General features: G+C 34.1%; 1 protein-coding gene across 1 annotated transcript; it reads right to left on the reverse strand.

Annotated features, from left to right (window-relative positions):
* Window positions 1-8,294: 8,294 nt before the first annotated feature.
* On the reverse strand, window positions 8,295-10,903 carry LOC126771168 (trypsin CFT-1-like). The gene is made up of 4 exons (XM_050490925.1): window positions 10,766-10,903; window positions 9,549-9,705; window positions 8,790-9,048; window positions 8,295-8,595 (listed from the first exon to the last, which is right to left on the reverse strand). The coding sequence occupies exons 1-4, from the start codon at window positions 10,809-10,811 to the stop codon at window positions 8,299-8,301; spliced, it is 759 nt and encodes a 252-aa protein (XP_050346882.1). The 5' UTR covers window positions 10,812-10,903; the 3' UTR covers window positions 8,295-8,298.
* Between the last annotated feature and the right edge of the window lie 2,873 nt (window positions 10,904-13,776).

Here is a 13,776-nt window from a genome sequence, read left to right on the forward strand (position 1 = left end):
GTTCTTATTGACACAAATGTCTCGCATCTGTCTAAAGGTCATCAGCAAGTGGAGGTGTTCAGCAAGGTTTCCAAGCATTCTCATTCTCTATCAAGCATTCTCAAAATTTACATTTGTGAGGTTAGCACAAAGTTATACGAGCTGAATGAATGAATGAAAACTGAATGGTATTTATCCGAATTCAAACATGTGGTCCTCAATTGCGTTCCACGCATCTACTGGGCTACCTTGACTTAAAATGATAAACGAGAGTTTATATTTTTGTTGACATAAAATACAATGACAGTGCAAAATTTTAGAAAGAGAGTTCTTCAAGTATATATTTTTTTTAATTGGTCAACCTTAATTGCAACAAGTTTCCGCTTCTATTTACATCATATTATATCTGTCCGACCTTGATAGGATAAGGTATTTATTATATATTATATATATCCGATGATGATGATTGATGTCCGATGTCTGTGGCTTCATGAGTTCTAAATATAGTGATTTTCATAGTTTTTTTTTTTTAAGTTGACGACTGACTGATGAATTTATTCGGGATGATCTAGGTTGATGTGGTACTGGGAGTGAGATCACTTTTTCTCCTTCTAAGGAAATCTCTACTGATTAACGAGTCCGTGCTGTTGTACTCCTCAAACTTAGACTGGGACTGGAACGACCCCATAGCCAATCCGTACTGATGCCGGCAATCATTTAAGAATCCGAGTTAAAATAAAAGTCGATTTAATTAAAAAAAATGTATATCGGAGAAGAACCATGCTCATCTTTCTCAGAGTTTTAGTGGGCGTCATTTGGATTATATGCAAGCACAAAACAAACGGTTTGGTATAATTGAATTTACAATTATCACTTCACAGTTCTTACCAACTTAAAGTTACTTTACTAATAAAATAAACAATTAATGTAATCGAGCAGCGGGTTCGCGAAACCGATCTCACACACACCACTCAAATTGTGCCATACGTATATCTACTACCCCGGATTGGAATAATGAGCTCCTAACCTTTTCCATAAAAGGAGAGGAGACCTTTACCCAGGAATGGATCATTTACAGGCAATACGAAAACACTAATACAAACTATAATATCAATAGCAATTTCAAATATAAAATTGTTTAATAATATCCTGCTATTTTTTTTTAAAAGGAGCTATAGGGGAAGGCCGAGCATAGTGAACTGTCCAGGCAAAGCGGATAGCCTTCATTATTTCAAAATATCGCGCCTAAGTGCGCTCCCGTCGCGTCACGAGGTGCTCCCCGCGCCCTTCAGTTGTAAACAAATAGAGCTAGCCCGAGACATAAGTCCTTTGCGAAAAAAATAATAAAAATTAAAAAGTGAACATTGCTTACGACTTTACAAGGTACGTTATTTTGTAATTACTTAAGTTTATATAGTACTACTGTATGGGCTTGATTCTATCTTTAAAATGCATGTTTTCTTGCTGAAATATTGCTCAGAATTTTATTGAGAATTTGATTTTTATATTGATTTTACAGTACAGTACAGTAACAGTAACAGCCTGTTAATGTCCCACTGCTGGGCTAAGGCCTCCTCTCCCTTTTGAGGAGAAGGTTTGGAGCTTATTCCACCACGCTGCTCCAATGCGGGTTGGTAGAATACACATGTGGCATAATTTCAATGAAATTAGACACATGCAGGTTTCCTCACAAAGTTTTCCTTCACCGTCAAGCACGAGATGAATTATAATCACAAATTAAGCATATGAAAATTCAGTGGTGCTTGCCCGGGTTTGAACCCACGATGGGTTGGGTTTAATTCAACAAGTACCCGCTGGGCAAAGTAAGCACGGGCAAAGTGGACACCGTATTCAGTTTGCCCACCAGGTGTTCATTTGGCCCGGTACGTATTTTACAAGCTTTTATTTAAGTACCAAATTATTTAAAAAAATATTGACAAAGATTAAGAGATGTTGACACTACCAAAACGAACAAAAGAACCAAAACAACCAAAATTGCTAAATCTAAAGGATCTAAGGACAAAGGAAATTATGAAAAGTGTACGTACTCTTTTTGTGCAGAGGATTATATGGAAATTAACAAACAACCGGTTGATGACTGGATCCAATGCAATTCCTTCAAGCAATCGAGTCACGAGAACTGCATTGATGACTCATTTGTTGAATTTTTTATTATTCTTTCCTTTATTTACTAATGTGTATTTTTATATTATTTGGTAATTGTTCTTTAATTAACCTTGTGTTCAATTTGCTTATGAGCCTATCCACTTTACCCGGTGATTTGGGCAAAGCGGATAGCGGTACCAATTTTAATGTGAATGTGTGTGTGCACGACCGTCTAATTGCAATATTACATGATATCGGCTTAGATGACAAAGATGTACGTATTATCCAAAATCTGTTTTTTTTTCGGATTGTGTAATACTGTTGGCCTTACTGGCCTCTACAGCGTCACCGGGCGGGATGGGCGAGTTGAACTCAGCCGGATGTTGGGAGCCATACAGGGCTCAAGAGGGACGGAAGTCCTAAGGGTGCCTCTTGTGAGGCCGGACCTCGGCTTAGGACTCCGTTGAAATCGGGAGGGAATTGGAACTAGAATGTTACTGTACGAGTTGACAATGACGAGACTGATGAGGTAGAAATAAAGAGAGGAGTCCGACAGAACTGTATATTATCACCCACGCTATTTAATTTGTACTCGGAAAAAATAATAGCAGAAGCAATTGAAGGCCAAGAATGTGGAGTCAAAATAAATGGCCGGTATAATAACAACATCAGATACGCTGACGATAGTCCTAATAGCATCATCTCCTGAAGAGCTGCAATTAATTGAGATGAGATGAACCTATCAAAAACGAAGATCATGGTATTATCTAAACATAGCTTCGATGACATATAGCAATGTCATTGTAGCAGGCCAAAAAATTGAGAGGGCAGATACAAATATATATATAGAGAGCGCAAATACAAATATATGGGGACATGGCTTAATGACACCTGGAGCTGTGAACAGGAAGTATCTTTACTCTCGTATCGAAATAGCTCGAAGTGCCTTCTGCACGTTAAAAAAAGTACTCTGCAATCGCAGACTTAAGATCTGAACTAGAACTAGAACTTTACGGATGCGAGGCGTGGACAATTAAAGAAAACTTCAAAAAACGTATAGAAGCTTTCGAGATGTGGGCATATAGACGTATGTTGCCCATTAGTTGGACTCAAAAGGTTTCGAACGTGGAAGTTCTGCGACGCGTCAACCAAAAACGGCAACTTTTGGATACTGTCAAGAAGAGAAAAGTTACATATCTCGGACACGTGCTTAGGCATGAAAGATATGAACTTTTGCAACTCGTTATTATGGGAAAAGTTGCCGGAAGGAGAGCTGTTGGGTGCAGAAAAAAGTCTGTGCAACATGGCTGTGCAACATCCGTGAATGGACGGGCATCGCGAGTGCTGCCGAACTCTTTCGCCTCGCGAAGAACAAGAAGGAGTATTTAAAGCTGACTGCCAACCTTCGCTAGTCGGAGTGGCACTCGAAGAAGAAGAACTGATGTTACGTGTTTTTTTGTTGATTATATTAATAAGTTCAATAAATACTGTTTCGAACTCAATGATGTTTTTATGTCTATCTGTATTGGTTCCCTTCCCATAAGGTTTGCCCGGCCTTCCCATAAATATCTTTATTTTTAGAAATCGTTAGTGTATTTTGGCTCATCCAAAAATATACACACAGCCGTTGGAGAACTCATCTTTAATAATAAAAATATCTACCAGTAGTAGAGTGATATATTCATCGTGCAGCAGGATTTTATAATAATCTATAATGTAATATTACCTGAAACCCATAAAACTTTTAGGCCTCGTTAGATTAGAATTATTTTTCAAATCAGTTGTGGATGATGTCGATGAAGATTTAAGGATAAAGTCTACCATAGTTTAATTGATAACAAAATGCTATCTCTGTTCAGAGTTTCAGATACCAGCTTGGCCTGAATCAGAGCTATGATCTGAACTTAAGTTACTAATACCCATAAAAACTAAGCGATTCGAGAATTCCAATCGCTTAGTACTAGAAGTACTAGAAGTAGTACATACATATTCCATATTCACATATATCAGAAGTCATTAGAGATTACGAAATAATTCTTAAACGTGTCTGACTATAAAGATGTAAACCTTTACTATCCTTTAAAATAAATCAATACATAACCAAATTATTATTTAAATTTTGCAAAACAAATTTTGATATAATTTTATAATAAAATAAATTATTATATTACACAAGTTATTTATTTGAATAGTTGGCTCCAAACCACAACGCACAAAACGAACGCACCAAAATATTTAAGTACAAAACTCATTTTGTAGTTATAAATATAATTGTTGTTTTGACTACCTGTCTTCATTTTCTTACCTTTTAATAAATTGCTTTATTTTTTATTGTAAAATATTATAACTTATATTGTATTTTTGTATCATTTCAATAAAAATATTCAACCACGAATATTTTGTAGGACTTCTATGTATTATTAAGCTTCAGAGTGTTAGTATAATAATAGTATAAGTTTTTAATGAAACTAATACTTTGAAAATACATTCTGTTGAGATGAGGTAGATACTTATGAATTATACTAATATTAGTTTTCTTGTGAATTATATATTTACGGACGTACTGACAAACGTTATTTAAAATTTACATTGTAGGTGATTTGTTAAACAAAATGCCTCATATTCTTTCGAATGTCAAATCAATAATGATAGATAAAGCGAAATCAATGTTTAACTAAACTGCCGCTACGCAACGTTTTAGGTGGTTTAGGTCTATTGTTCTAAGTTTTAGGTCAATGTAGTTACCTACCCTTATATAATACGCTTATATTTTTACGATATGCTTAAAAATGTATATAAAATTTATTTTTATGTATAAATATATTTATTTATATATAAAAATTTATGTAGTATATAAAATTTAGTCTTACCATAACTCATCATACCTCACATGCATATCTAGTGCCTCGTCATAATTACTGTTTTGCCTGATAGCTTTAACAATAAATTATGTATCATCAGAAAACGATACAATATCATTTAAAATATTACTTATTTATTATAAAAAATAAAAATAACCTAAAATTTATCCCAGTGATGCCCACAGAATCAGAAGACTTTATCCCATTTATAGAAACTTGTTGAGTTATTCGACGTAGGTATGAATGATATTAACAGCTTTAACAAAAAAATATAAATAATAAGTAATAGGCTTTCATAAGAACTTTTGAATCGGTTAGGGATGTAAATTCAGCCCAGAAAAATTCACAAGGATCTTAGAAACTCTTTCACCAAATAATGTTATTTATTGTTATTATTTAGTACGTTAATAAATGTATTTACAATTAAATTATTTATATATTCATAAATATACGAATTCTAACTCTACGCTTTGTTATCTATACCGTCGTTTATCGAGTAATAAATCTTATTTATCAATATTTTCTTAACATAAGATTTCAATTTAATGATATGCCTAGTTAAGACTATAAAGGGTTATATCATATGATATATATAATATATGACTCATATCAAAGCGTTTCATGTGGTTGTATGTACATCGTTCGTGTTACTTTTATATGTACATCGTATACATTATGTCTAAGCTATGCTACAAACGAAGTCTAGTAAAATTCAAGTATGAGAGTATCAGAAAAATGATAATATATATTCGTACGTAGCTTGATTTATTTGATTTTATTTGAAGTATTTGACAGAAATACCGCATAGGTATCATTCATTAGATTATTTTTAAATATTTAGAGTCTTGAGTACTTTAATTTCGGATACATTCAATTGAAAATTCAATGCTATATATATTTTTTATGCATTGACCACTGCACTACCTGGCATATGTAAATGATCTGAAGAACGTAATAACCAAATTTAAACTTTTACAGTATGTGGACGATACTTGTAACATAGCTGCTAACAAAAATGTCAATGTAGCTGTATCTGATTTTCAACAGGATTATAACGCCTTATGCAGGTCAGCTTGTTCCCCAACGAAACCGATGCTAACAGCAACGACCGCTCCGGAGTCCCATCAAGACATAATTATGGCATAACATAATATATTAAAAATATTTGGGTTACCATTTTAATACTGCGTGTAGTTATTTCCACCGGAGATCCCATTTTTCACTTTCCGAGACTCACCCAAATGTATGCATTCAAACTTTGAAATTATAAATTTAATTTAATATTATATGAAATAGATAAGTAGTTACGAAGTAAAAGTAATATAATATATTTAGCTACAACTATGTATCATAAAAAAACAGAATTAATATTACGTACAGGGTTATTAAAATATATTTTAAAAAGCGTAGTAGCATGCGATATAATGAAAACTATTGCACAATATGGATTTTTTTTTAATTTGTTGAGTTCGTCGACTCTATCATTTAATTATTTTAATTTAACCTTATCATTATTATTATTTAATTTATATTGGTAATACTGCTACTACTATACTACCTGTGCCCGAGGTTTCACATGCGTTTAATTTAAAAAAATCACTAAGAGCTGACTTATAATATTTCAGTTTGTATATACAAATATACAACATATTTATGGGATATTAGTATTTATTCGGTTTTTGCCGCACCCGGATCTAGATATGGTATATCTAGATATGATATATAATATACAATTGGAATCATACATGAGAAAAATATCATACCCTTAAATTTATTCCGACATACTAATACTTGTATGTCTTTCCTTCCTACCTTATATACTTTCACAGTAAATTGTATCATTTTAAAATTAAAACGTAAATCTGTTTTTTTTTAACAAGTACTTATTATCAACTAACCGACTAACTAGTTCATTTTACGCCCAGAGAATTGGAATTGCGATTCAAAGGGGAAATGCTGCTAGTATTCTTGCCACCATTCCACGCGGTCACGATTTGTACCTTTTTTAACTATTTTGTATATATTTAAGGCTTTACTTCACTTGTCATACTAACCAACTAAGTATAACTTTAACAAAACCATTAAAAAAAATATGTGGCAACGAAACGAAATAACTACCTAGCCTATAAACTTTAACTTACAAAGTTATTTACAAACCGAAAATAAATACTTATGTATGTATGAGTTTCTTTTTTTTTTATAAAGAATAGGAAGGCGGACAAGCAGGGGCCACCTGTTGCTAAGTGGTCACCAAACGCCCTTAGACATTGGCATTGTAAGAAATGTTAACCATCGCTTACATCACCAATGCGCCATTAACCTTGGGAACTAAGATGTTATGTCCCTTGTGCCTGTAATTACACTGGCTCACTCACCCTTCAAACCGGAACAACAATACCAAGTACTGCTGTTTTGCGGTAGAATATCTGATGAATGGGTGGTACCTACCCAGACGAGCTTGCATAAAGCTCTACCACCAGTAAAAGTAATTTTCAAACAACCTACTCAACTACTCGTTGTAATAATATGTCAAAACTATAAAAAGTACTAAAAACACCGTAGACAATTCTATGGTCTTGTCTCGATATATTTCATAAGAATTAATATTTTATAAAACGACTCGGGTGCTCAATGGATGCGACTAGCACAGGACCGGAAGAATTGGCGCGCCTGTGAGGAGGCTTATGTCCAGCAGTGGATAAATGTAGGCTGAATATGATGAAAAACAATATAATATATGACTCATATCAAAGCGTTTCATGTGGTTGTATGTACATCGTTCGTGTTACTTTTATATGTACATCGTATACATTATGTCTAAGCTATGCTACAAACGAAGTCTAGTAAAATTCAAGTATGAGAGTATCAGAAAAATGATAATATATATTCGTACGTAGCTTGATTTATTTGATTTTATTTGAAGTATTTGACAGAAATACCGCATGAAAAACGACTTTGCAAATAATGCATTATTTTAGAATTTGATTGATTGATTTGATTACCATACAAAAAGTTGTAGTCAACTTTAAAAGATAGATATATTAAGACATAACTTTATTTTGTGTAAGCCGATTGAAATAAAACAAACACAAAATTTTAAGTGATGTTAGCCACAATACATTAGTCAAAACCGCACACAAATCCGTTTAACCGTTTCTAAGATTAGCGTGCATAAACGCACAGACAAACAGAGAAACAGACAAAAAATCTAACAATCTATAATAGTATCTTCAATGTACAGATATCGATCAGTTACAGATTTATTATATGTATAGATTTCTAATTATACTGCAATATATATGTAAATTAAAAACATAATTTTTCAGTAAAAAATTTATTTCAAATAAAAGAATTACGAATTGCTTTGAATCCAGGACGTGTAGCGAGATACACGAGCATTGACTCCAGGGTAACGAGCCAAAGCACATCGCTCACCAAAAGAGCACACGCCAACAACGACATTGTTATGGATCAGAGGACCACCAGAGTCACCCTGGCACTGGTCGCGACCGCCGACATCGAGCCAGCCCGAGCACAACATATTAGCAGTAATTGTGCGGCCGACCTCTGCGTAACGGGATCTGCATGTGTTCTGGTTTACGGTCCAAATTTGGACGTGGCGGAGCTGTTCAGAAGGTCGGCCACCGACCTGAAATATGAACCTTTTATATTGTTACATGCTGTTTCGGTGCTTTTTATCCCTCTAAAGTCAATACAGCGTATTTGTATTTATTTAATACAACACATTAATCACGAAGTAGAAAGTAGTCATTTAACAATGCTGAACGAAGCATTTACATTACTTTCATGATAGACACTCAAAGGACTTATTTCGAGACTTACACTAGTATGTCCCCATCCGATGGCCCACACCACCTGATTGTCGGCAAGATTGTAGTTGGCGCCAGCGATGCGCGATGCACGAACGTTGTTGTTAAAAGAAAACGCGCCGTTAATTCTTAGGACGCAAATATCATTATCAAAAGTCCTGCTATTGTAGCTGGGGTGCCTGATAATTCTGTTAGTGGTGTAGACAACACCGCCGCTGTTGGCATTAGTGGAACCAACGCGTGCACGCCATTGGCCAGTTGAAGGTTGTCGGCTGAAACAAATATCACTTATTTAAGAAATGTATATAAATAAAAGTTACCGATACGATATATGAAAACTTAATGTATATATTAAATATACAGCAAATCATTATGTACGACGTCAGAGGGCCATTTGTTAATTATTATTTTTTTGCCACCAACCTTGGGAACTAAGATTTTATGTCCCTTGTGCCTGTAATTACACTGGCTCACTCAACCTGCAAACCGGAACACAACAATAACAAGTACTGCTGTTTTGCGGTAGAATATCTGATGAGTGGATGGTACCTACCCAGAAGAGCTTGCACAAAGCTCTACCACCAGTACAAAACTCTACCACCAGTTACTCTTGCAGTCTAAAATATAAACGCGACTGTGTAAAAGAACGTGATCTGCGCTTTTTTAATTATTAACTTGAGAAACTTTATAATTAGACCAGAAAACATTGATAAATTTAATATACAAGAAATTTCAATTTACTTATAAAATTTTTGAACTAAAATGTACTCACTCGAAACAGTGGGCAGCAGTGAGCAAAGCTCTGTTATTCAAAATAGAAGCACCGCAACCCTGCCAGAACGATCCAGTGCCTGAGGGTGAAACAAGCAAAGCGGACCCATATGGGTATCGATCGATCGTTGTCGTGGATCCCCCAATAATCCTATCGGCTGCAAAGAAATTTCATTTTTTACACACGAAATTTACATATTTATTTATAAGGAGCGCTTACCCCGCGGCTTTGCCCACGTCATCTTCATCAATCTTAATCCCAGATATTAAACCAGCGGGATTAAACGGCCAAAATATGTTCATTATGTCATATTTTAACTGTTATGAAGCTTAAAGAAATAACAAATATTCACAACACACAATCTTTCGTATTTATGATATTCGTGCGATTATTTTTATTCTATTAATTGAAGATAAAATTTATTCTGACTTATTGTAATGCCTTCTTATATACTTTGCTAGGACAACGTCAGCTTTGGCATGACTTCACGTGAACTTGCTACATATTGTTGCCCATGAGTAAAGTAGCAGCAAGTAATAGAAAATGTATGCAAACTAACTATTCATGAAAACTCAAAACTAAAAGATAACCTTATAAGTAATGATAAAAATAAATGATATACAAAAAAGTTATACAAAAAATCATATCGAATTAAACTTTAAATAAGGATAAAACTGAACAATTTAATGCAAACTTTATTAAAACTAAGGAATAGGTAACCTTAAAAGTAAAGAGGTATAATCTATAAAATTTAAAACAAAAATATTAACTTAAATAAAAAAATATGACATTCGTATAGAAGACTAATGGAACAAAATTACAACCCAGTTAATAATTGCAACCTAAAGCCACAAAATATTTAATATTATCAGTGTAATAATTAAATTAATGAAAAAACTCAGAACAATGTCAATCTCAGAACAAACTCGCAAATATTATATATATGTATAATGTATATATATTAACTTTAAAAGAGGCAGTTATTTTGAAATCAAAGGCAGTCACTTCAATTTTATTTATTTGTATAGAGATGAGTGCTTCTACTGAATACTTTGTCTTCAGTACTAAGTCGAACCAGGCAATAACTTAAATATAATATTTAAGTTATTGCTTTTGACTGAGTATGAATTCAAATTGTATCTCTTTACATGGAATGGTCACATAGAAAAGGCTCACAACACATTATGATAAATAAATTAAATAAGACGATAACTCACCCGTAGCCACTGCCAGGCTGAGGGCTAAAATAATCAGAGCACGCATTTCGACTGTTAGCACCTGTTGTGTCGACTGCTGGTACTATGTGTGATACTTATATATATGAAAATGTCTGACGTGTCATGGATTGAAGCAGATAATGTTTTAATTTATTACCTTTTAATCAATAATCCTAATCCGGCATAAAAGGAAAACAAATTATAAAACATTAGTATGCTTATATCATATAGATATTACAGTAATTTCGATTTCATGCCTAATAGTATGATGTAGTAAATCCACGCTTTGCATTTCTATGTATAATTGGTACACGGAAGGATATAAGGGCCACAGCAATCTTAGTTTGGGGACCTCCAAAAAAGAGGAGAATCCGAACTAAGATTGGAGGCCCGCATAGGCGGGCCAACCATTGGGCGACACGACTATGCGCAAGCGATCCCGTGATGCCCCCCGACGAGACGGTGAGACTGATAGTTTTTTATTGGGTATTCCGTTGCACTGGATGGTCTAGGCGCCGGCGAGTTGTACATACCCCTCTCCCACTTCGTGTGAAAGTAAATGTGTTTTTCCATCGAGATAAAAAAGGGACAATTTAGTTCCCGAGGTTGATAGTGCATTGGCGATGTAAGTGATAGTTAACATTGTTTTATAGTAATAATGTCTATAAGTGGCGGTAATATTTACCATCAGAAGGCCCACATGCCAGTCTGCCTGCCTATTATAATTAAAAAATATAATCGAAAGCGAGTAAGTCGATTAACGAATGTTTATACCTTACCTATAAAAAAATGCACGGGATAAAAATAAAAGTTACTGTGTACTCCTATAAAGAATTCACAGTAACTTAGAAGCTAGAAGCTTAGAAGTTCGCATTCCCGAGTTTTTAAAAGCGTATAAAGTCGTTAGTCCTTTATTCGATTTGTAAAATTCTTGTTTTACCCATACGAAGTAGGAACGGGCACAACCTTAGAAGAACACATGCTATCGCGAACTCTTCTTTGTCATTTTAGGAACTGTGTTTTGTAGTTAAGTATAATTAACGTATTAACAAGCATATTCATCATATACCAACGTAAGCTCATAAATCACGAAGCGAAATTGCTTATAAAAATTAATAAGAGGTACAGTAAAAGAGAAAGGAAAAATCACAAGAAATATGACTCGAGTGCTCAAGCTAAGCAACTAAAACTGTGAAGGATTGATTGGAGGAACAAGGAACACTGCTATAAAAATACTTAAATGAATACATACATACATACTTCGTACAGCACTATCTTTTTATTTTTTATCTATCTATCCTCTTCGAAAACCAACCCTTCAGCCCATACTCCAACAATCTTACAACGAACAAACAAACAACATTTAGAAAAAGTAAATAATTCTTTTGCAAATTTACTTCACGTGTATACATATGACAAAATTTGTTGCTTAACATAAATATATCTATTTGATAAGGTAATATCTCTGAATTAATGCCGTAGCTTTGTAATTTAATCCTCCTTTCCTAATCTATTTTAATAACTTAGCTTAAAGTATTATATCTCAAATAGTTTACATAGCACTGTTCACATACTAGTAGCGTGGGTACGGTGACGTTTGGCTATTTCCACTTGTTATATTAAAAAATAAAAAATATCGAATTCACGTCGTAACAGACTTGAACCGTCGAAATTTACGGTTATTGAAGAATTTATAATTAAAGAAAAATGATAAATAATAAAAATACAGTAAAATACATGTGTAATACAAATGGATACATGTGTAATATAAATGTATAATAAAAAAAAACTCTACGAGTTTAAAAGCGGCATAAGAGAGCGTCGGTGTCATAGTCATAGAGATTCTAATTCGTCCGTTTAAAAGCAACTATTTTGGTCTCGGTCGCCTCGATAGTGCCATCATAGCGTTATAGTTAGTACCTAAATGTCACCGCTCTCTTCTAGCAAAATATCTACAACAAACATATATAGACTTTACAAGAAACCCGGAACAATATTAATATCTATAGCTTTGTACAAGCCCGTTGGGAGCTACCCACATATTCTACCGCGAAATAGCAAGGGGTGAGTATCTACAGGCACAAGGAACATATTAACTCTTACGTCTCGATGTAGGCGGCGCATTGGCGATGTATAAAAAGGTCAATATTTCTTACAGTGCCAATGTCTAAAGGCGGTCGTCGGCACTTTCAATCAAAGGCCCAGTCCACTTACTTATTTTAAAGAAAAAATTTATTCCCATGCCATAAATCTAACATTGACACGGTCACGTAAATGTTGGTAAGTAAAAAATTAGGATATTATGACAAAGTTATTGAAGCTGCTTCTATAGATACTAAAGTTATTTGGTTTAACAAGATATTTTAGAACCATTTCCGGTGGAATACAGTCCGTATTGCGAGACTTGCATTTTTTTACATTTTTTTTATAGGATTTTTAGGCGGACGACGACATATGGGCCACCTGATGGTTACACTGGTTCACTCACCCTTCAAACCTTCAAACCGGAAACATCAATACCAAGTCCTGCTGTTTTGCATGAAGCCATAAATACAATACCACCAGCAAAATTACATTCTATGTTTTTGTTGGGATAGACTTTACAAGAAAGCTGGAACAATATTCACAAAGAAACAATCAATAAATTAATTTCACGGCCATACATAGATACGGTGACACAGTTGTTCAATGCAAGAAAGGATTTTTGATGAAAAAGCAATTTAAAATATGAATGCCATTCTCAATATTTTATCTCGATTTTTCTTGAACTTTTCGATATTTATTTTTTTGTAAATTGCTACTTTATTACGCGTATATACTATACGCGTCAATCTTAACCGATGATCCTGGGTTCAAACCCGGGCAAGCACCACTGAATTTTCATGTGCTTAATTTGTGATTATGATTCATCTCGTGCTTTACGGTGAAGGAAAACATCGTGAGGAAACCTGCATGTGTCTAATTTCACTGAAATTCTGCCATATGTGAATTCTACCAACCCGCATTGGAGC

This window comes from Nymphalis io, chromosome 10 (assembly GCF_905147045.1).
Source record: "Nymphalis io chromosome 10, ilAglIoxx1.1, whole genome shotgun sequence".
NCBI classification, from domain to species: Eukaryota; Metazoa; Arthropoda; class Insecta; order Lepidoptera; family Nymphalidae; genus Nymphalis; species Nymphalis io.

What these genes read in the sequence shown, in the direction of transcription:
- LOC126771168 (XM_050490925.1), bottom strand. Translation starts at nt 10,811, where the DNA reads ATGCGTGCTCTGATTATTTTAGCCCTCAGCCTGGCAGTGGCTACGG. An exon ending in ACTGCTGCCCACTGTTTCGA is followed by an intron (nt 9,049 to 9,548) that starts GTGAGTACATTT and finishes TATTTGTTTCAG; the next exon opens with CCGACAACCTTCAACTGGCC. An exon ending in TCGGATGGGGACATACTAGT is followed by an intron (nt 8,596 to 8,789) that starts GTAAGTCTCGAA and finishes TTCATATTTCAG; the next exon opens with GTCGGTGGCCGACCTTCTGA.